The sequence below is a fragment of the Andrographis paniculata genome, unplaced genomic scaffold, assembly GCF_009805555.1.
Source record: "Andrographis paniculata isolate CXL003 unplaced genomic scaffold, ASM980555v1 Contig52END, whole genome shotgun sequence".
NCBI lineage: Eukaryota > Viridiplantae > Streptophyta > Magnoliopsida > Lamiales > Acanthaceae > Andrographis > Andrographis paniculata.
This window is the reverse complement of record NW_026137587.1, coordinates 7,592,312-7,615,122: the sequence shown is the minus strand read 5'-3', so window position 1 is coordinate 7,615,122 and position 22,811 is coordinate 7,592,312. Positions and strand designations below refer to the sequence as shown.

General features: G+C 31.5%; 4 protein-coding genes across 6 annotated transcripts; 2 read left to right on the top strand and 2 right to left on the bottom strand.

The window, feature by feature from the left end:
* Positions 1–309: 309 nt before the first annotated feature.
* Positions 310–1,383, bottom strand: LOC127253983 (heavy metal-associated isoprenylated plant protein 28). The gene is made up of 3 exons (XM_051278818.1): positions 1,290–1,383; positions 1,120–1,195; positions 310–771 (listed from the first exon to the last, which is right to left on the bottom strand). Exons 1-3 carry the CDS (start codon positions 1,296–1,298, stop codon positions 401–403), a joined length of 456 nt encoding a protein of 151 aa, XP_051134775.1. The 5' UTR covers positions 1,299–1,383; the 3' UTR covers positions 310–400.
* Positions 1,384–6,362: 4,979 nt separating this feature from the next.
* On the top strand, positions 6,363–13,354 carry LOC127253982 (protein LIGHT-DEPENDENT SHORT HYPOCOTYLS 10-like). The gene is made up of 2 exons (XM_051278817.1): positions 6,363–6,983; positions 13,047–13,354. The coding sequence occupies exon 1, from the start codon at positions 6,448–6,450 to the stop codon at positions 6,979–6,981; it is 534 nt and encodes a 177-aa protein (XP_051134774.1). The 5' UTR covers positions 6,363–6,447; the 3' UTR covers positions 6,982–6,983; positions 13,047–13,354.
* Positions 13,355–16,394: 3,040 nt separating this feature from the next.
* LOC127254157 (putative pentatricopeptide repeat-containing protein At3g08820) lies at positions 16,395–18,802 on the top strand. Its single transcript, XM_051279088.1, has one exon. It carries the CDS (start codon positions 16,687–16,689, stop codon positions 18,715–18,717), a length of 2,031 nt encoding a protein of 676 aa, XP_051135045.1. The 5' UTR covers positions 16,395–16,686; the 3' UTR covers positions 18,718–18,802.
* Positions 18,803–18,841: 39 nt separating this feature from the next.
* LOC127254166 (trihelix transcription factor ENAP1-like) lies at positions 18,842–21,831 on the bottom strand. Of its 3 annotated transcripts, none has more exons than XR_007839421.1 (3): positions 20,754–21,831; positions 19,079–19,150; positions 18,842–18,985 (listed from the first exon to the last, which is right to left on the bottom strand). XR_007839421.1 is itself a non-coding variant. In XM_051279106.1 (2 exons), the coding sequence occupies exons 1-2, from the start codon at positions 21,724–21,726 to the stop codon at positions 19,137–19,139; spliced, it is 987 nt and encodes a 328-aa protein (XP_051135063.1). In that variant the 5' UTR covers positions 21,727–21,829; the 3' UTR covers positions 19,006–19,136. The 3 variants fall into 3 exon arrangements, 1 of the variants encoding a protein (XP_051135063.1); XR_007839420.1 differs by having other exon boundaries at positions 18,842–18,982; XM_051279106.1 differs by lacking the exon at positions 18,842–18,985 and having other exon boundaries at positions 19,006–19,150; positions 20,754–21,829.
* Positions 21,832–22,811: the final 980 nt, after the last annotated feature.

Below are 22,811 nucleotides of genomic sequence, written 5' to 3'. Positions count from 1 at the left end.
GATTAAATTATTATTATGCCTCAAGTCAACTTACATTTTTGATAGGTTAATATTTTATTTGTCTAATTTGTTATACAAAACTCATTTAATATTTGTATTATTCAGTTAGTATAATATACATGTTAGTTTATCTACTATGCACTTAAAGGACAATAGCTCAAGTTCTAGTGTCTAAAAAAACATACCCTTTGACATAAAACAATAATTGTAAGTTTATCTACTATTAATATAATTTTATGTAAATCATCTTTATTATCATAAAATAAAAAATATTACACGATAGAACATCCATGAGGATAAACGCTTTATTATTGTTGTCATCGTACTATTAATATAATTTTATGTGAACCATCTTTATTATCATAAAAATTTCAAAATAAAAATAAATAAATAAATAATGTTACATGATAGAACATCCATGTGGATTTTCATCGCTAAAAGTATCGCCTGTTCGACTCCCAAAGATCGTTGAATTTCCATTATAATAAATCCGAGAGCCATTGTAAATATTGTAACCATGTTTGTAGTAGTTGTATGACGATGCTGGGGGTGGAGCTGTATAGTAAATCGAAGGGTTGCCAGAGTTGTGATGGTTGAAGTGGTGGTTGTGGCCGGTGTAGTTGTGGTTCCTCATTTCGGGATTGTATGGAAATTGCCATAATTCAGCCATTCGTCCAGTTTTCCTCACCGTCTTAAGGACTTTCTTTTGGTCGGCCCATCCGGTCACTGTAACCTTTTGCAAGGCCATGTCGATGTCCACCTCATCAACACCTACATATTAAAAAAAAAAATTAAATTTCTATATACTTTCTTATCAGTTCGAAAAAGTTATATAAATTTGTTTGGACATAAAGACTAAAAAACAATAATATTTTAATATTAAAGGAAGTAAAAATAAACTATGGAATATTATAAAAATTTATTAAAAAATTAATAAGCCAATAGAAATAATAGTAACGAATTGTTATCAGAGTATGAATGATAAAATGTTGGGTGGATAAAATTATTTATTATAAATAGAGAAATTTAACGGACGATAAAAAAATAAAAATAGTGATATAATTTTAATAGCATTTCGCAAATTTCATAATAAAAGCGTAACTAAAGTACATTTGTCACCTTTAATTCTTTGGAGGGCCTTCCGAATCTTGCTTTGGCATCCGGCACAGTCCATATGCACCCGCATTTCTGTAATCTAAAAAATTGAAATTTCGATCAATTCTAAGATATTTCTATAACAACCATGGAGATCGACGATAAAAATCATGAAAATCGAGAGATATAAATACCGTTGTCATGTCAAATTGCCGAAGATATATATTGGTTAATGAATCCCTTTCAGCTACTCCATTGATCGATCTATCTAATCTTCTTTAAGCTTTAGCTAATCTTAATGTCGAAATTAGAGAAAAGTATATGTATATATAATTAAAAGTGTGTGTGGTCAACTAACTAACTAACTAACTATTAAGTAACCATGGTTAGTAGTGAGTGAAGCAACTGCATGTTACATGTTCACCGGCCACTGCATTTATGCCTTCTCTTTCGGCATCGCATGTTGCCAACGCTGAAATAAAATATTATATTTAATGATTATTTAAATACGAATACCAAAAATTAACAAAGTATATATATATAAGGAACTAAAATTTGTTGTGCATGCAAAGCAAAGGGTAAAACGACGACGTAGTAATAATAATAATATTATTTTTTTTTTAAAGCGTGAGTCCAACTCCTACACCACCAAGTTATTTCTTACAAGACACAATATATATATAAATATATATATTTTATTTTTATGGTTTATGCACCAATAATAAAACATTTTTACATTTCACATGAAATTACCAATATATCAATATTTTATAATTTTTCCAATTTATATAATGTATTTCATTTTATGGCCCGTGGCCCAATATGTCGGCCCAATAAAAAATTTAAAGCCCTGCTGTTCGTGGCCCATTACTGGTTCCCATACCAAAAGAAATGAGTACATACAAAATGAACAAAAGAATATAAAATATATTTTGGACACGATATTTGGTTGGTTTAAATATAATTTAATTTAAATTGAATAAAAAATAAATTATAAAAATAAGATAAATAACGCGTAAAGAAGGCCTACACCGTTTCCCACATTTGCATTTTGGTAAGGCTATAAATATATAAATATATTTTGGAAGACATTTGATAGTGGCATCACATCACATCAGATTATATTGAAAAACGATGTCCATATCAATAAATGCACCGATATTCAATTAATTAAAATAAATTAATAGCGACGCGTTATCAATTTAATTATTTGTTAATCAAATCTTGACGCTTAATAATAATATTAATAATTAATTAATTAATTAATAAAATCGCACCCAGACAAATCCAGTACACATGAATAGCTTCCTTTCAATAAAAACTTTGATAAAAACAAAAGTTATCCATCAACATTACAATAATTGTAATAACACCAACATCAGCAATAATTATTATAATTATTTTTTTTTAGAGATAATTAAGTAGGCTTTTACTCGGAATTAAATTATTTTATTTTATTTTTTAACAAAATCACATGAAATTGACATATATGTATACTTTTATTATTATTATTATTATTATTATTGATAGAAATAGAGATTGCATTTTGTCAACAAGTGGGGAATTATATATTATTATCTTTTGTGTAATCCTAATTCCTATATCACTAAGTGGGGTTTAGGCTACTAATATGGACAAATTATTCCACCAACAATATAATGCCTCTGTTCTTTTCATGTCTCATTACTATATTTTTATTTTTGTTATATATATATATATTTGATGAAATATTAATTACTTGGGGTATTTTGCATACAAATATTATATTTTGGCTAAATTTTTTTTTTAGTTCCATAACTGAACTTCTTTATATTTTAGTTCCGTAGGTGGAGCATGTCGCAAACTAGTTTCATAAGTGAAATTTTTTCATTGTTTTAGTCTTCCGGCGCCGGAGACACCCGCGTGGTTCGCCAGAGGTTATGTGTATGCCAGGTCAGCGACACTTAGCAGATACATGGATTTTATTATTTTTTTTTTCATTTTTTTTATTTTATATAAAATTTATTTTTAATTTTTTTATTTGATCCAATTGAAAAAAAAAAATAAAAAATAAAATAAAATCTACGTGTCCGCCAGGTGTCGCTAACCTGACGGAACATTTGGCGGACACGTGGTTTCCGGCGAGCCACGCGAGCATCTCCGGCGACGAAGGACTAAAACAACGAAAATTTTTCACTTATGGGACTAGTTTGCGATATGCTTCACTTACAGAACTAATATGATAAGGGAGTCCAATTACGGACTAAGAAAACAGTTTACCATCGTATTTTTACTAAAAATGATCGTGATGAAACAAATATTGAAAAAAATTTAAAATAAACAAAGTGGTTATAATGACTGTTACACCAAAATTAATTATAGGAGCAATTATATATAAGTTTCATGACAATTTTTGAATAAGATATAATTTAATAATTTCCTTGAAAATGTGAGACATTATTGATTAGAAAATAATTGTGAAGGTCATTGTAGATCACCTAAATAAGCTTTTAAACAAGGGTCATTATAATAACCTAAATAATTAAGGGTCTTTAAAATAATATCTCTAAAATCAAAAGCTAATGTTCTTTTGATATTTGCTTCAGTTTTTTAATTATTTAACAATTACTAATTTATAAAAACATATATATATATTTTTTTTTTTAAAAAAGATCACATTTAAACTACTATTAAAATAAAAGAATAAATTAAACTTAAATATATATACCAGGAAATAAGCTTTTATATTTATTAAGTTTGAATTCTGTCTTAAGAAGCAATCATTATGGTGTGTTAATTTTTATTTTGTATTTGTTGTATTTATTTCAGTTTTTTTTAATAAAAAATAAATATTAAATACTAGTATTTGAATTATATATTGAATATATAATTTTTTTAATTGAAAAGAAATGATTTTGTTGTAAATTGTATAATATATAAAGAGTAAACTGTTTTTTATCCCACCTTTATCATTTTAGTTCTGTAGGTGGAGCACGTTGCAAACTAGTCCTATAGTGAAAATTTTTCGCTGTTTTAGTCCTCCGGCGTCGGAGACGCCCGCGTGGCTCACCGGAGGTGACGTGTCCGCCAGGTGTCCCGCCAGGTCAGCGACACCAGGCGGACACGTGGATTTATTTATTTATTTTCATTTTTTTATATTTTTTAATTTTTTTTATTGAACCAAAAAAAATACAAATAAAATTTAAAATAAATTAAAAATAAGTTTTAAAAATTTTTTTACAAAATGAAAAAAAATAAAAAAAATCCACGTGTCCGCCAGGTCAGCGACAGCTGGCGGACACGTACCTCCGGCGAGCCACGCGGGCATCTTCGGCGCCAGAGAACTAAAACAGCGAAAATTTTTCACTTATGGGACTAGTTTGCGACATACTCCACTTACAGAACTAAAATGATAAGAAGATCCAGTTACGGAACTAAAAAAACAATTTACCCATATATAAATACAGATATAGATACAAGTAACACATCCTTCTTCTTCTTCTTATTATTGTTTGGCACACTAATGTCAAGTTTACACTATACTCTATTATTATTCTTAAGAAATTATTATTTATAAGTAAAAGTAAATAAATAAAATAATAAATAAAATAATAACAAATAATGAAATGAAATGACCTCATAAATAATATATATACATGAAAATTCTGATAGATAATTTGAGTTGGGGGTTTAGAATCCAATGTGGACACATTTCAATCAAACACTTCTACTTGACCAACTTTCTAAATAAATTCAAAATATTTTTGATCTATCTTTGAATTTCGTATATATATAAAGGTGGCTTGCCTTATTGTGTTTTTCAATTTTGGAATAGTAAAAAATTTGACACATACACAGATTGTAGAGAGATTCAGATCTGTAACACCTGTGAATATATTTTGTCTTATTCATTTTATCTCATCTTTTCAAATATTCATACAAAACAAATTGATAAAATGAGAATAGTCAATGAAATGTCAAATTTATATTGAAAATTGAAAATCGTATCATTCAATTTATATGTCAAGTGAATTAATTAATTCTTAATTTACATTCAAACGAGACTGTTGTATACACAACATAAGACAATTTTGGTTTTGAGAGAGCACATTTGAGAGATTATTCTAGAGAGAGAAACTATTGTTGAAGTTCTTATTTGAGTCCCTTTTCATCTCCATGATTTTCACTTGTGTTTGATAAATAAAAATCATCGGAGGAATTTTCGGAGAAAAAAGTTTTCAGAGATCCAATAGGAGGTGACGATCAAATAGTTGACTGTATTACTCTGGACTTGTTGTAGACACTGGTGTTAGTACGTGTTTGTGATATCCAGTACTTATGCATGTAAGGTAAGTCTTTATGGAGGATATAAGTTAAGTGAGTTTGAGGTTGTTTTGTATTATATTCAGTATTGATTATAATAAAATATTTTATGAATTGAGACTCCTAGATGTAGGTTGTTTTAACCGAACTGGATTACTAATATCTTATCTTCTTTATTGTTTTGGTGTTTCACTATTTGCTTCGTTAACATAAAATTGTTATTACTCTGAAATAATCACACTTCAGGGTGTTGGTCCTTTCTTGATGTTCGAAGGAGTTTTGATCGATCCACCATTTCCCAACCGTAGTCACTGTAGATAATGTTGTATACAATTATATTGCCGTGCTTCTAAATGTATATAAAATTGATTGAGAGGGAACTAGAAATAATTGAAATTATATAATACAGCCTGATATGAAAAATAAACTTACTTTAACATAGTGTTTATTTTTATTTTTATTTTTGTTTTTAATAGTATGAAAAATAAAAAAGTAATTAAAAAAGTAAAAAGCATTATAAATCTTTTTTTTACAAAAAAAAAAAACTAAACATATTTTTGATAATAAGAAAAGTGAGTTTATGAGAGGAGGAAGTAATCGAAAATAATAATATTTTATCATCATTTAAAATTTTTTTAGAAATTACGAATTATAATAATAAAAAAAATTGATAATAATAATTATTATTTGTCTATTATAGTAAAATATATATTTTTAACTTTTTTTTTTTGTAACAATTTAAAAAAAAAAAAGAGTAAATTTAAATAAAGGATGGATTAATAATAAGAAACACTGCATATGGCCCATTGCACGTCAACTCATTCATGTCATTTTCCTTTCACCCTTATAACTTAGCAGCACCCATAATTAGCCATAGCCTCAACAATAGTCAAGCAAATAATAATAATAATATTATTATTATTATTATTAAAAATAAAATAAATAAATAGAAACGAAAACCTCCCCCACCCCACCCCCCAATTCTCATATATTCTTCGTTAATTATTAGTATTATATATTATTCCTCCCAATTTGTGATATTTCAATCCCATGGACAGCACCGGCAGAGACTTACCGGACGGCTCCTCCGGCGGCGGCGGCGCGGCGCCGAGCCGGTACGAGTCCCAGAAGCGCCGCGACTGGAACACCTTCGGGCAGTTCCTCCGCAACCAGCGGCCGCCGGTGGGGCTGTCGGAGTGCTCCAGCAACCACGTGCTGGATTTCCTCCGGTACCTGGACCAGTTCGGGAAGACGAAGGTCCATCTCCAGGGCTGCATCTTCTACGGTCAGCCCGAGCCGCCGGCGCCCTGCACCTGCCCGCTCCGGCAGGCCTGGGGCAGCCTCGACGCCCTCATCGGCCGGCTCCGCGCCGCCTACGAGGAGAACGGCGGCTCGCCGGAGAATAACCCCTTCGCCAGCGGCGCCATCAGAATTTACCTCAGGGAGGTTAAGGACTGCCAGGCCAAGGCCCGAGGCATCCCTTACAAGAAGAAGAAGAAACCCGCCGGCGCCGGCGGAGGCTCCGGTAGCGGCAGCAAAACTCCCGACGACGATTCCAGTTCCTCTTCCATGCCCTTCTCTTGAAGGTAAGTTTAACTTTCTTGCATTATTAATTAATTAAATAATTCTTTTATATATATATTTGCCCATTAATTAATTAAATTAAGTTTCTTCATCTTCGATCGCATCTCATGTTCTGATCTCTCAATATATAATTTAAGGATATGAAATTAAAATCATAGTATATACCTAAATAGTTATTTCTTTAACTTTTTTTTTTCTTTTTCTTTTTTAATTGGTGTTTTTGATCGATCGATCGATCACCTCACCGACAGTTAGACAGATGGGAAGTAGACAAGAATAAACGTACAGTCGTGTGGTGTCTGAAAATAGGAAAGATTTGAGTTAAGTTTTATAACCTCAAATCCATAAACCCTAGATGGGACCAATAATGCATTACCAATTCAAGAAACTTTAATTAATTGCTCCATCTTCCTTCAAATATATATATATATATATGTATGTATATTATATAATTCAAAATTCCAAAGGGTTAGAGTGTTGATTAGGATTAATCAGTATAAAAAAAAAAAAAAAAAAAAAAAGGTATATAGTATTAGCATGTATTGATTTATATTGTGTTTTAGGATAAATTATAGTATGTGATATGAAAGCTCTTTTAATATATTGTAAATTTATCATTTATTATCTATTCAACATTATGTGCCGTTAGCATTGTGCTACAGCCGCCTATATACATATATATGTGTGTGTGTGAAAATAGTTGATACTAAGACAAAATTTACTAACTTGATTCTTACATTATATGTTTTGTTAAAAATTCTAAGTACACTCGGAGCATACTATATTAACTATTAGTAATTTCATCGAAAGAATTAGATCTAACTATATTATTATGGTTAAGTTGATATGTAACATTTCTTCTTCAATATAACTTGTTAGGTTGTTGAATATTATTGTATTATAAGCAAATATAATACTTAATGAGAAAATCATTCGTTCGATCTCGATTCTCCATTTTATCTTGATCTATATATAGTTGGTGACGATAGATTCAACCAATGTGGAATTATATAAATAATTTCATCGATAACTAAATCAAATTATAGTTTTTGTTGCGTATATATACTTAATTATAACCTTTTTTTATATATACTTTTTCGTGTTTGTAATTTGGTCTCATAAGTTTTAGTAATGTCCGATATGTGATTTTGTCATGTTTCAATTACAAACTGAATTCTAATTGTAAAAAAACATGACAAAATTACATACAGGACAAAAAATTACAGGGTGTGTCCACTTATATTAAAAAAATAAAAAATAATAAAATTTACTCACATTTTTTTAAAATAAAAATATACTGTTTAGTTTTAGAAAATATTTAAAAACCAATAAAAAATAACAACAGTCAAACATTACAATTCCCTAAAACACTTTTACAATTTCCAACAGTTAACAACAAAATTTTCACTGTTTATAAGACAGTACTGTGTTTGATTGTAAATTTACAAGATTTTCATTGTTTATAAGACAGTCCTGTATTTGATTGTAAGTTTACAAGATTTTCACTGTTTATAAAACAGTAGTGTATTTAGTTTGTAGATTTACAAAATTTTCACTATTTATAAAATAGTATTGTATTTGATTTGTAGGTTTACAAAATTTTCATTGTTTATTAAACAATATTGTGTTTGGTTTGTAAATTTAGAAGATTTTCATTATTTATAAAAAACGGTATTGTGTTTGGTTTGTAGTTTTGCGTTTTGAATATTAAAATTTTGAATTGAAATAAATATAAAATTTGATAATTTTAAAAAGAAATTCCTTTTTTCTTATACAATAATAAAAAACTCCACACAAAACCTACAAATAAACAAAGTCGAAAAGAACACAACACATCCTCATTTTTGCACTAGGTAATATAACAACATAGTTTTGGTACCCAATATATATATATATATATATATTATATTCAAAGCTTATTTAAATCCAAAACATAAAAACAGACACCAATACTTTATTAAAAGATCGAATTATATATAGAATCCAAAAGATATATATAGAGATATAAGGTTTAACATTACGTGATGTTAAACCTTAGCTTGTCCTAAAACCACCTCATGACTTACATACCTTACAAAACAAGAATGAATATACATTTTTTTATTACTTTACTTGTCAAATCTACAGATCGATCGATTTAAGTCTCTATCATAAAAAAGAAGAAAAACCCACACAAACACATCTGTCTGTCACTGTAAGTTTATATATATATATATATATATACTTTATACTACAACGTAGTAGTAGTTTTTTATATATACAAACCCTAAAGTCCAAATTACCTGCTGATGAGAGAGAGAGAGAGAGAGAGAGAGAGAAAGATAGAATACAATATAATCTACTTTTGTAGATATGTTGGGGAATAATTAGGACACGACACAGGTGACATTAGATTCTTGCCCATTTTCAATTCTGACCAATAATAAATTTATTTATTTATTTATTAAAACAGAAAAATATTTATATATATATATATAAATGGACCCTTAGCTTCTTTTTCCACTGACACTAAACCAACAAATAAAAATTTTGAAAAAAAAATTATCATTCTCTTCTCTTCACTTGTTTTTAGGTTTAGGTTTAGGGTATGTACATATATATATATATATATAATTTGGTGCCATTATATAATTGATTAATATTTGATGGGCCAAAATGGAGAAAGTATATATGTTCAATTATTCTTCATTTTGCTTCACAACTTTTCCTATACACTGACTGAGTGAGGTCATATAGGGTGTGTTTGTTTGGGGGTTTAGATTTTGGATTGGGATTTGAATAGTAAAAATTTTGAATTTGAATAGTTGTATGATGTGATATAAATAGGGTTTGATGTGATGTTTTGAATGTAAAATTGATTTTTAGTATAATATAAAAAATAAAAAATAGGTGTTTGATTTGATGTTTTTGGGGGGAAAAAAATTGGATGAATAGTGGAAATCCTCCAAAATCCTTCAAACAAACACACCCTAAATATATACATATATATATATATAATTTTTATTTATTTTTTATTGTTTATATATAAAAATATTCTCTCATTGCTTCACACACTACTCATCCATCCATTGGGCTTCTGTATTTTAGCAATTATGATGTTTGCTCAAATAATTAATATATATATATATATTGTGTATCTATTTATGTTGTATTGTTCCATAGATCTAAAAATATTCTCTGAAAACTCTGCACCCATAACTTGCAATTTGTGTCGGAATCATTGTACTTCAATATTCTTTTTTATTTTATATTTTTATATATAGTTTTATTTATACACTCGAAATTATACAGCATGTTTTTTTTTTTTTTTATGACGTGAAAATCCACACTTAATAATCCTTTCTTTGAGTTATTAAAATTGGGAATTAAATAATGTATGTATTAATACATAATTCAGAATGATGATCATGCTTATATATACATAAATAATTTCTCCTTTATATAAAATTATGAGTATGTATGTGTGTGTACTTAGGTTAATTGATTAAGCTATGTCTAAGATACACAATACACATTATGTTTGCTTATTTAAATAAATATTTAATTAATCATATTATGTATAGGTTTAGTAAGTGATACACTTATATTTCATTATATTATTATAAAGAAATTATTTTCATACTTGTATTTTTTTTTAATGTTATTTTTTAAACTGTTTATAGGAATTTTTTGAGTTAATGAAGTCACCCATTAGCATATAAATAATTAGATTAATCAATCATGATTAAATTAGTTAATATTAATATAATCTTTGAGTGCTTTCTAGAAATTTGCATATAAATATAGGTGAATGTTTTTATTGCATCTTTATTAGATTGCCTTCAGTATGTTGAGATTTTGTGGGGCATCCAAATTATTCCATTTTGTCCCAATCTATCATTAATTTTATTTTTAATTCCCATATTTAATTAATTAAAATAATTACCAATCTGATCGATGTGAACAAATTGGATCCATCCTTTTGTATTTTTCCTTACTTAAAGATTCAGTGCCATTATGAATTTAATTATCAATATACATTCTATTAGTATATATATTCAACTAAAATAAATAAATAAATAATTGAAAGGAATTTTTAATTTGTATATTTTTTTAAATAACTATTTCAATTGAAAATTTTGGATATTAGTTATGCAAAATATATTTCAATTTTGCTTTACGAAATATATATTTGAATTTTCACAAATAAATTGTATACCAAAATTTATCATGAAAAGAGTTATGTATATATATATGTAACTTTAATTCGAATATACTCGATGCAGCCAAAACAAGTGCATCGTCTATTGAAATAAATTCGATTATATATGAAATCTAGAACTTGCTACTTGAGTTATGTATATTACTATAAGATGCATTATTACTTTCATTCTTCTTGACTCGTCAACATATCTTCATGTAGTTGTTTTTTAGGTGCCAAGACACTACAAGAAAAAATTATTTTTTAAACAAAATTTTTTTGTTTCTAAATCTATTTTTTCCGTTACTAATGACATTAGAGTCGGAAATAGGAATGGAATTACGTTAGCTACGTGAATTTTAGGGACGGAATTCTGTTACAAATATATTATTTTTTTTTTAATGAGATTCAATTTATTTTTGCATTATTTTTACAATGATTTATTGTAAATGACACTTAGATTATAAAAAATCTTGAAGTCAATGTGATATTATAATCCCATGTAAAAGATCGAAATTAGATCATCCCGTTTCTTGGAAGAATTTCGATTTCTTCCTATGTTGTCTCAAAATCTTTTGAAATATTTTGTATAGTAATAATCCAACAATTTAAAATAATGGTAGAAATAGTTTATCGATACCATAATTGCGTACATGATATGATACCCTCATGGCCTGTCAAGTGGCATTGACACATCAGCTACAAGGGTGTCATGCATGCAATTTCGGTACCGGACGACTGTTTTTACTATAAAAAAATAAAAAATTAAAAAAAAAATCATGGAAAAATTATATTTCTATACAAGATTTGCTTACTGTTCTAAAATTATAAATGAATCGTTATGATGAACTATAAACAGATTATATTTATTTATTTTACTTGGTTCAATTCTATAATTCACATGATTGTCGTGTTATGTAAGGTTGAAGGCGAAAAAAACTAGAGTATGTTTAGATATATTTTAGAAGAGTTTTTGGAGTTTTTGAAAATTTTTAGTGATAGTAAAAAGTTGAATAGAAAATAGATAATAGATTATTAATATAAAATTTTAAATAAAAATAGATATTGAATGTGTTGTTTTGTATAGAAATAGATTATTAACATAATATTTTAGATAAATATATAGACATTGGATGTGTTATATTTTAGAAAAGAAAAACTTGTAATGTATAAAATTGAAATTGAGTCCAAAACATGTGTAAAGAGAACCCTAATAATTGTAACTTTTTGTGATCAAAATATAGGGTTTGTTTGCTTTGTATTTGAGTTTAAATAATATATTGATGTGATATTAATCGTACACATAAGCCAAACTTACAAATTTTCTTTTGAAATATATGATGTGTGTATATATACATACATACACAATATTACCATACATACAACTGATCTTCACTTTCATTGTACTAATTAGTTCATCTGTTTTTTTCTTCCATGTATGTATGTAGTCATATATACTTCATCCGTCCACAAACTAAACGTCCTACTTTTCTATTTGGAATGTCCAACAATTATTGTCCAATTTCTATTTTTATATACAGAATTAACTCTTTTGCCCTTATTTTATTTGCTCTTTTATTTTCTATACGACAAATTTGTCATTTTATAACAAAAACCCTAATTGCATAAAAATGCGTGTAAATATCGAATAGGACATCAGGAAATTGACAGAGGAAGTATTAAACTAGAACTTACTAAGAACTGATACTTAGCCATAGTGTGATTGTTATAATTCAAGCAGTACTTAGTCATATATATATATATATATATGCATAACTGTGAATTGTGCTAACAATAATTTTTATTATTTAATTTCAGTCTTATCAATTCTATTCAAATTTTTGTAAAATATATATATATATATGTATATTTATATGATCTGTAGGAGCTATGGTAGGAGTGGAAGAAAGCATGGATCGGCTGTGTGGATGAAGGAATGAATGAATCCGAGTATTAATTAATTAATTGTGTTCTTCTTTGAATCATATCATCGATTATGTACATAAGAATGTTTTGGAATTTTTCGACCAGCTCGTTATTTTGCGCATTTTGCAGCTATTTTGGAATTTCATTTATCTCTTGTGAGAACATGTATAAACCCTCATGATTTATGTCCGGCTTATATATATATATATATATATATATATGATGTAAGTTTTCTTCTGGAGTTCCATTGGATTAATTGTCTTGCTTATTTCCTATCTTAAATATGTTATATACAAAGTAGTATTTGGCTGGAATTAAAATAGAATGGTATAAATAATTACTACTATGGTTCATTGTGTTCTATTAATGTGTAGCATTATGTAATGAAATGAAATGAAATCAATTATAGTATGTATTATGCACACTTTTATACTATAATGGTTAAATTTAATTAGTAGTTTGATTGTTGTCATATATTAAAGCATATATATATATATATATCGATTAGAGAGTGACAAAATTTTGTGGTGATGATTGTTATATATATATATATATATATAGTTCTTTTGTTGTTTAAGCACAGCACAATTTTTATAAAAGAAAAAAAAAAATTTGCAATTCTAATCTTGTATATATATATATAATTAGGTTATTGTTATTATGTTATAACTTTATTCAACTATTTTAAAATCGATAGTTATATATAATATTTTATTTTATTTATATCTAGCGTATATATAATGAAAATTGACATTTTTATGCGCTACATAACAATTTGCACCTATGTAAATGAATTCTTGTTGAAAACAAAAACATAAAAACTATTGTGGTACAAGAGAAATTTTCTAGTACAACATTAATTTCCTCATTGTATTCTTGCAACTATACATATCAATACCATTAAAAATGCCAAACAATTTTGATGCAGCGGATGCGGCGACTCCAACACCAGTGATGATTTAAGCAATAATCTTTGGTACACCAGTGATGATTTAAGCAATAATCTTTGGTACGGCCTCCGAAAAGAAAGAAAGAAATCAACAAGTGTAAGAATCTTAAAAAGGCACTCTCTTACAAGTTATAAGAACTATAGATAAGGTGTTTGTCTTATATTTTGTACACAAAATTTCTTTTCAATGAAAAATAAATTTTAAATATTAAATACCATACTTTTGAAGAAAAATTAAACACTTCATCATAAATTGAACATAGCAAAAAACAAATTCAAAAACACAAAGAAACATTTCCTTACCTTCATACATCGAACATTCATCAAAAACAAGATCAGATACCCATAAGAGTTCTCCCAAACGCTTCAGTAAATCGCGTCGCAAAACCGGCTCAATGAAGCAATTGAGAGAACTCCTAAGGAAACCCGATGGAAACACATTTCGACCATTCATATATATATATAATATAACTATTTAGCCAATGTTCGAAAAACCTGAAAATTCCACCATTGTGTTGTATCAATATATCCCCGGAAGTTCCCCCAAACGCTTCAGTGAAATGGCTTTTTTTCAATCGCCCACTCAATGAAGCGTTTGGAGGATCTCCCGGGGAAATCTGATGAATGTATTGATGATTGATGGATTGATCATATCGAAACCGGCATATATATATATATATATATTGGTTGATGTAGGGATCCATGCATTCGATGTGCATGAAATATTAATTGTATACGTCGAAGAATGAACCTCTTCGAGGGTGTTGGGAAACCGGGCAGATCGAAACTGAACCTGGCCAAGAAAATGGGACAAGTGAAGAATAATATACGAAGAGATAGATAGATAGATAGATGGTATGAAGGAATATATAGAGATTATATTCTTGATCCACACTTTCCAACTTGTCCTAGTTTCATCACAATTACCCTCTAAATTCATCACTCACTCACTCACTCTCTGGTGATTCAATCTGCATAATTGTGAATGGCAAAAAAAAAAAAAAAAAAAAAAAAAAAAATTAATAAGAAAAAGAAAGTCAGATAATCGATGGGAATGAGTATGGAGAAAAGTGGAGAAATCTGGACCAAAATCCTAAAGTTGAAGATGATGATATACATACATACATACATACAAATGTCAATTTCTTTCTCTTTCTCTTTCTCACTCCGATCGATCCCTCTTTCTCTCTCATTATTCGGACATGTATGTATGTATGTATGTATATATATTATTGATATTAGCCACAATCTTGGCCAGGTTCAAGCAAATATATAATGCCATGAATTTGATTGCTTCAGTGGTCCTCTCTTTCTCTCTCGAACATGATATCAATAATGTTTCAGAAACTAACTGGGAAAAATTATATATGTATATATATATATATGCATCCAACAACACTTTAATTTGATCATAATATTCGATCCCGGAAAATGCACGTCCCTTTTTGGCTTGATCCATCTTCCGCACTTGTCCCTTCTTCTTCTTCTTCTTCTTTTCTCGAGAACAAGTATAATCTTATAGTTATACTAATATTAAGGCTTTCTATATACACATATATGAAAATTTTAACTATGTTGATCAATAATAATTTTTTGTTTTTTTTTTTTTTTTAAATAAAGAGTTCGATTAAATATCTAACTGTTTATTGTATAAAATGTATTGACATGTTATAATAGACTCACACTAAGAAATAACTTCATACTTACAAAAAAGAAGCACCTATTAATATTCCATGTTCCCATCTATATTCGTTGAATTTGAATAGTTGTACGATGTGATATAAATAGGAGTTGATGTGATATTTTGAATGTAAAATTGATTTTTAATATAATATAAAAAAAATAAAAAATAGATGTTTGATTTGATATTTTTTTTTAGAAAAAAAATAAGATGAATAATGGATTAAAAATCCAATGCGCAAACAAACACACCCCAAATTAATTTTGGCATCGCCTAGAATAGAAGTTTTAAAAATTTTGCTAATAATAAAAAGACATGATGTTTATAAAAATATATATTTTATTTAATAATCCATATATTAAAAAACATGATGTTTATAAAAATATATATTTAATTTAATAATCCATATATTAAAAAAAAAAAATAGACTTTCTTTTTTATTTGTAGTATATTTACTTTTTACAAAAAAAAAAAAAAAGTAATCATATTAAAGCATATATATGAATCTTTTTTTATTTTGTTGTTTTAATGAGGGAGGTAGTTTTTTTTTTTTTTTTCTGATAATTGACTGGACAATGGTAGAATTCGAGGTTGAAATAAAGGGTGCGTTTTTTAGGGTTTAAGACCTTCTAATGTATTGTTAAATCGTTATATCATTCATTTTGTCATTTGTGTTATTCGAAGGTCTTGCATTGCCGTGCTTCATCTCTGTGCAGAATTTGGGTGATCTCTCTCGCTTCTGCTCTTACTTGTTAGAAGACTCGACTCTGATTCTTGCGTTAATGGTGGATCTTATGATTGCAATCATAGTACGAAATGAATTAGTATAATAGTGTGGGGCGGATGTCGTCGAAGATATTAGCTTTATCGAAGAATTAATTGCTTAATTTGAAGAGTTTCTATTCATTCCAAATTGTTGATTAGGGTTCATAGAAGCTCGTTCATTTGAGCTCTCTGCACTCAATTCCCATGGCGATTGGGGATATCAATTCAGCATTATTTCAAGGTTTGAGTAATTTCGCTCAACTCAGAGGCATTCACGCTCACCTTCTGCGCCTCCATTTCCATCGTGATCATTATCTTTTAAACATGGTTTTGAAATCCGCCTTTCATTTCAAGCACCCAGAGTACGCTACCTCAGTGTTCAGCCACACCAACGACCCCAATTTTTATCTCTACAACACTATGATCCGCGGTTTGGTCTCGAATGATCGTTTCACCGAAGCCAATGAGTTCTTCCACTCGATGCGGAGACAAGGATTTGTACCAAACAACTTCACCTTCCCATTTGTGCTGAAGTCTTGCTCGAGAATTATGGATTCATGGTTAGGTTTGAAGATTCATTCTCTGGTAGTTAAAGTCGGTTATGAAAGTGATGTTTTCGTGAAAACTGGATTGGTTGGGTTCTACGCCAAATTAGAGAGCTTGGAGGATGCACACAAGGTGTTCGACGATATTCCTGAGAAGAATGTAGTTTCTTGGACTGCCATAATTGGGGGTTATATGAAGGCTAGGAGATTCAGAGAAGCTGTAGATCTATTTAGGAATTCATTGACAAAGGGATTAAGGCCAGACAGCTACACACTTGTTCGAGCTCTATCCGCATGCAGTCATCTTGGCGATTTCGGAGCCGGCGAATGGATACATAAGTTCATTCTTGATGTAGGAATGGGAAGGAACGTGTTTGTGAATACGGCTCTTGTCGACATGTACGCCAAGTTCGGGAGCATGGAGAGGGCGCTCGCCGTCTTCGACGAGATGCAGGAAAAAGATATCGTAACTTGGGGTACTATGGTCCAAGGCTACGCAGCGAATGGGCTTCCGAAGGAAGCTTTAGCCGTGTTCTACAGAATGCGGGAAGAGAATATGAAGCCGGACTGTTATGTAATCGTTGGGGTTCTTTCGGCCTGCGCGAGGCTTGGAGCTTTGGAGCTCGGAGAACAGGCGAGCGACATGATGGATCGAGAAGAGTTTAAGTCGAACGCCGTTATGGGGACTGCGCTGATCGACATGTACGCCAAGTGCGGGAAGATGCGTGCGGCTTTGGAGGTGTTCAAGGGGATGAGAGCGAAGGACATCGTAATTTTCAACGCCGTAATTTCGGGTCTGGCGATGACGGGCAGCGTGAGGGCTGCTTTTAGCTGTTTCGGTTTGGCGAAGAAAGAGGGGTTGGCACCGGACGAGAACACCTTTCTCGGCTTGCTTTGCGGGTGCACTCATTCTGGCCTTGTCAACGACGGTCTTCGGTGTTTCTACACCATGAGTCGCGCGTATTTCGTAGCTCCTACCGTCGAGCATTACGGGAGCGTTGTCGATCTTCTTGCGAGAGCAGGTTTGTTGGAGAAGGCGTATCGAATAGTTCGCAGTATGCCAATGAAGGCTAACGCGATAGTTTGGGGAGCTTTGTTGGGCGGGTGTCGATTGTACAAGGATACTCGTCTCGCCGAGGTTGTACTGAAGGAATTGATTGCGTTGGAGCCTCGGAACTCGGGGAACTACGTCCTCTTGTCGAATATTTACTCGGCTAATCGGAAATGGGAGGAGTCGGAGAACGTAAGGTCGATTATGAAGGAGAGAGGCATCCAAAAGGTACGCGGATATAGCTGGATAGAGATCGATGGAGTCGTTCACGAGTTTCTTGTTGGAGATACGTCACATCCGATGTCGGACGATATATACGCGAAGCTCGACGAGCTATCGAAGGAGCTAAGAAGAGTCGGGTATAGGCCGACGATAGAATTCGTGATGTTCGACATCGAAGAGGAGGAGAAAGAGCAATTCTTGGGGTGTCATAGTGAGAAGTTGGCTCTAGCATTAGGCCTAATTCGTCTCGAACCAAATTCGGTGATCCGAATAGTTAAGAACCTTCGGGTATGCGGCGACTGTCACGCCGCGATCAAGCTCATATCGAAGATTACGGGTAGAGAAATCCTCGTACGGGACACGAACCGTTTCCATCACTTCGTCGATGGATCGTGCTCGTGCCGAGATTATTGGTGACTACTAATGTCATATATTATGGACTCGAAGATCGATCGAATCGTCAAAGATTTGATATTTTAGAGGCCCGGAAAACAAAGAGAAGATGTGTAAGAACGATAATTCCAGCAACCTTTTAGAGGCCCGGGAAACAAAGAGAAGATGTGTAAGAACGATAATTCCAGCAACAATAGTGTTGGATGAATTATATGCTACACATGAATAGAAAGTAGTTAAAGCTACACACTTCCCGCCACCGTAAAACTTAAAAACAATTGAAGCGTTCCTGCTAAAGAATTTATGTAAATTTTCCAGACATCTATGTATATAAATACATACATATATATAATATATATGTGGGCAGAAGCTAACAAGAACTTACTTGCAATGCATTCGTCCCGACAGTCCGACTTGAGAGCGAATGCTTCACAGCGACGTATCTACAAACAACTGTCTGTTACAAGGAAACGGAACAAGTAAACACAACATCGAATCGAATATAAACCTTAATGATTGCGCAAACTGGCCATAAACTTATAAAGAAAACTGTCGAAAGATCCCAAGAGGATATCAAAATGAAGTCACCAGTATCCGAGTCTTATTACACAGACAAGAGGCTCATCTTGACAAAAAACAAGTATTGTTTCGCCGTAATTCGTAGAAGAATACTACTTCAAGAAACAACCATTTCGAGCAATTTATTAGAATGCAACTGTTTCACTCATTCTCATCAAGAAAAGAAATTCCATCGATCCATAATCAATGATGAGTATTGTAATCAAGTGGAACACTTGATAGAACTTTCAAGATGAACTACACAATCAATAAAAGCTCGTGGAAGTCTCAATCAACGCATAAAATTGCACGATTTTCAACCTAGGAAAGTATATATTTCTTGTCAAGAAAGACAAAGTGTCAGTTTTCCGAAAATAATGTCACAACATCTATCTGTAAACATGATTCAATGCTTTGGGAAAGATTCCAAATGACTCCACGGTTAGCGAGTTCAAATTGAGGACTTAAAGTACTTGAAACTTTAAATCGACAGTCTCGATCCATCAAGTTGTTATGATGAATATGAACTCCAAATTATGAAATTCAATCGATCCAAACAGATCTTTAATTACACAGCCAAGTGCAATATTATACAGTAAAAAGACGAAAGAATGGCTTGAATTACAAGTAGGTGGAGATCCCTAAATGAATCTCGTAACATCAAACAACACTGTTCATATTAAGATCGCTTCCTCGAAAGATTTACCAACGGGCAATTGAATACTATTATGAAATCACAAATTAACAGTGGCGAGAGAGTTCCGGTATTCTTACAATACTGAAAGTACCTTAGCACCTTATTAAACATGTCGAAATTTCCATAGACAACAATGATGCTTTTGTCTCTGTATGATTAACAAAAGGAACAAAATGTTTCCAAAAAGTCGAAGATAAACTTGAGCTTAGTGATTACTAAGGCTAAAATACAAGACATTGTCATTATTTCTTGTTACCATTTGAAATTTCCAAAACACTGAGAATAGTCGAAACAACCAGAAGAATGCACATTCGAAAGACTGTTTGGAGACACAACCCGAGAGATTAAATGTCTACTTAGACAGTCATTCAGAGGAGTGAAGGGCAGCAGATTCATTTCTTCCATGTTTTTATCAGAAATCATACGTACAATCTAATTTGATGGTTGCATTCGAACAATTGTTTGCACTTATAGTTTCAGATTCTTCAATTATCCATGAAGATGATGAGCAAGAAAATCAATGAATATCTTAAACAGAAAGCACAAGAAAGATCACCACATTCCGAAAGCAAAAATAAAAATAAAAATCAGTCTTGTAAAGGATTTTTCAACAATTTCAAGAACACTAAACACCAATCTAACAAAAACTCCACGACGAATAGCAAGTTGTAAAGGACAGATTCATCTTTCGAAACGATATATACATAACACAAGAAAGCTGTAAGAATCGACTAAATATGGGATAACCAAAAGCAAATATTGAAATCAAATCAAACCAGGGAGGAAGATTTGTTGCAGCACTTACTATTCTTTAGCTTATGAAGCTGGACCTGCGATTCCATGAAGATCTCCATCCTCTGGATCTCCAATTCCATGGTGAACTGCATCTTCTGCTTCTCTAACTCCAGGATCTGCTGCTGCTTCTCTCCTTCTACTTTCTCATATACCTTTCCTAATCTCATTATTGCCTCAGCCAGCATTTTGGAGCCCTTCCTTTTCCGGCCGGCTGCTGCCGCCGGCCGCCTCCTACACCATTCATCTTCTTCGTAAGCATCCTCCATTGCGGCGGCGGCGGCGGCCATTACTGAGAAATTGCGTTCAGCCACACTGCGTTTTGACCGAGGTCCGACGGGTACCTGCCAGGGGAGCTTCAACTGTTGACCTAATTTAGGATCGTTTTCTCGGGGATGATTCGTCGCCGATTGAGGTCTAGGTAGGGAATAAATCGTGGCCGAAGGAGGAGGCGGCGGAGGGGTGATTTCCGGCGAGTTTGGAGGTTTCCGGCGGGGGTTCCGGTTGGGGCCGGGGGTGTGAGATTTGGAGAATGAGTCGCCGATGAGAAAGTCGAGGCTGGGGAAGTGCGGCCATGTGGAGACGTACCGGCCGTTGGATTGGAGGGTCCTGGACTTCTCGATCTTGTATTTCTTTTTGATGGTGTCGATGCGGTTTTTGCACTGCACGTCGGTCCGGCGGAGCTTGACCGAAGCGGCGTTGACGGCGTCGGCGACCTCTTGCCAGTGCTTCTGCCGGAGGTTGCCGCGGTTGAGCTCGAGGTAGTGGCCGCCCCACGCGTCGATCAGCGTACGCGTCGCGTCCTCCGACCAGAAGTCCTCTCTGGCCGGAAAAGCCGGGGTCTTCGCCGCCGGCGTCGGAAGGTCTGACGAAACTCCGGGCAGAGGAGAAGAAGAAGGGGCGGGTTTGCCGTCGTCATCGGGCATGGGCTGTTTTGGAGAGGCGGCGTCGGGAGGCGGAGGGGATGGGGTGGGCGGTGGTGTCATGGCGGCGCCGGCCGGCGAGAGGAAGGACGGCGATTTTTGGGTTTGAAAATGAGAAAAGCGATGTGAATCGAAGGCCCTAACGCCGGCAGTTCGTGACGGAAAGGACTTAGCCGTGGGACCTACTTTTTTATTTTTTTTTTAGTTTTTTTTTTATTAGTATTTATTTCAAGCTTGTTTGTTTATTTGGCAAGAGAAAATTGTTATTTTAATCTAATTTTTTATTATTTATTTAAAATAAGGCATAAATAAACTTTTATTGTTAGCCATTTTAAAACATCGAAACATCATCAAAACACATTTAGAATAAATCATATTTTTAAGGGAACACTCCCAATAAGTAGCCGTATTTATTTTTTGTCCATTAATTAGTTATGATGATTCAATTGTTGAATAATTAAAAATTATTAAAGATTGAAATATTCATTACATCATTTTATTATATAGATATTAATTTTTTGAAAAATTGGAAAATATTATAAATTAGTTAAATCTAATTTCTAATCTTAATTATCCCATAATAAAATAAGTAAAATCCTGTGATATTTTCTGTTTTAAAAATAAAATAATAATTAAATATGGATGGGTTTGATTATAAGTATATTCTTTTATAAAACATCATATTAAACAAACTATTTTACCAATAAAACAACAAACTTTTACTCCTTCCATCCCACGTATCATGTCTTGCCGTTTCTGTTCGTCCATATTTTATGTCACATTTTTGAAAAATGATCTTTAATTTCATTATAAACTTTTTAATTTATTTTTTTAATTTTAATTAAACTAATTAGTTATTTTAATCTTAATTTATAATTATTTATATTATAAAACAATTATTTTCATTGATACATTATTTACTAATTACATTTCTCTTAAAATACTATCTCAAAGCCAAACATAATCATTACATTTAATATAAATTGATAAATGAAAACCAATAAAAACTACAAGAAAATAATAAGAAGAAAAATAAATAAATAAAATAAAATAAAGTAAAGGATCTTCTATTTCCATCTGCACTCTCACGACACACTCACCAAAAAAAAAAAAAAAAATTGCTATATTATAAATCACTTCACCATTCC

Bases quoted from the DNA above. Each gene is read 5' to 3' on its own strand.
- LOC127254166 (XM_051279106.1), bottom strand. From the start codon at position 21,726: ATGACACCACCGCCCACCCCATCCCCTCCGCCTCCCGACGCCGCCTCT.
- LOC127253983 (XM_051278818.1), bottom strand. The intron at 772-1,119 runs GTGACAAATGTA...TTTAATATGTAG, and splicing joins GGCCCTCCAAAGAATTAAAG to GTGTTGATGAGGTGGACATC.
- LOC127253982 (XM_051278817.1), top strand. From the start codon at position 6,448: ATGGACAGCACCGGCAGAGACTTACCGGACGGCTCCTCCGGCGGCGGC.
- LOC127254157 (XM_051279088.1), top strand. From the start codon at position 16,687: ATGGCGATTGGGGATATCAATTCAGCATTATTTCAAGGTTTGAGTAAT.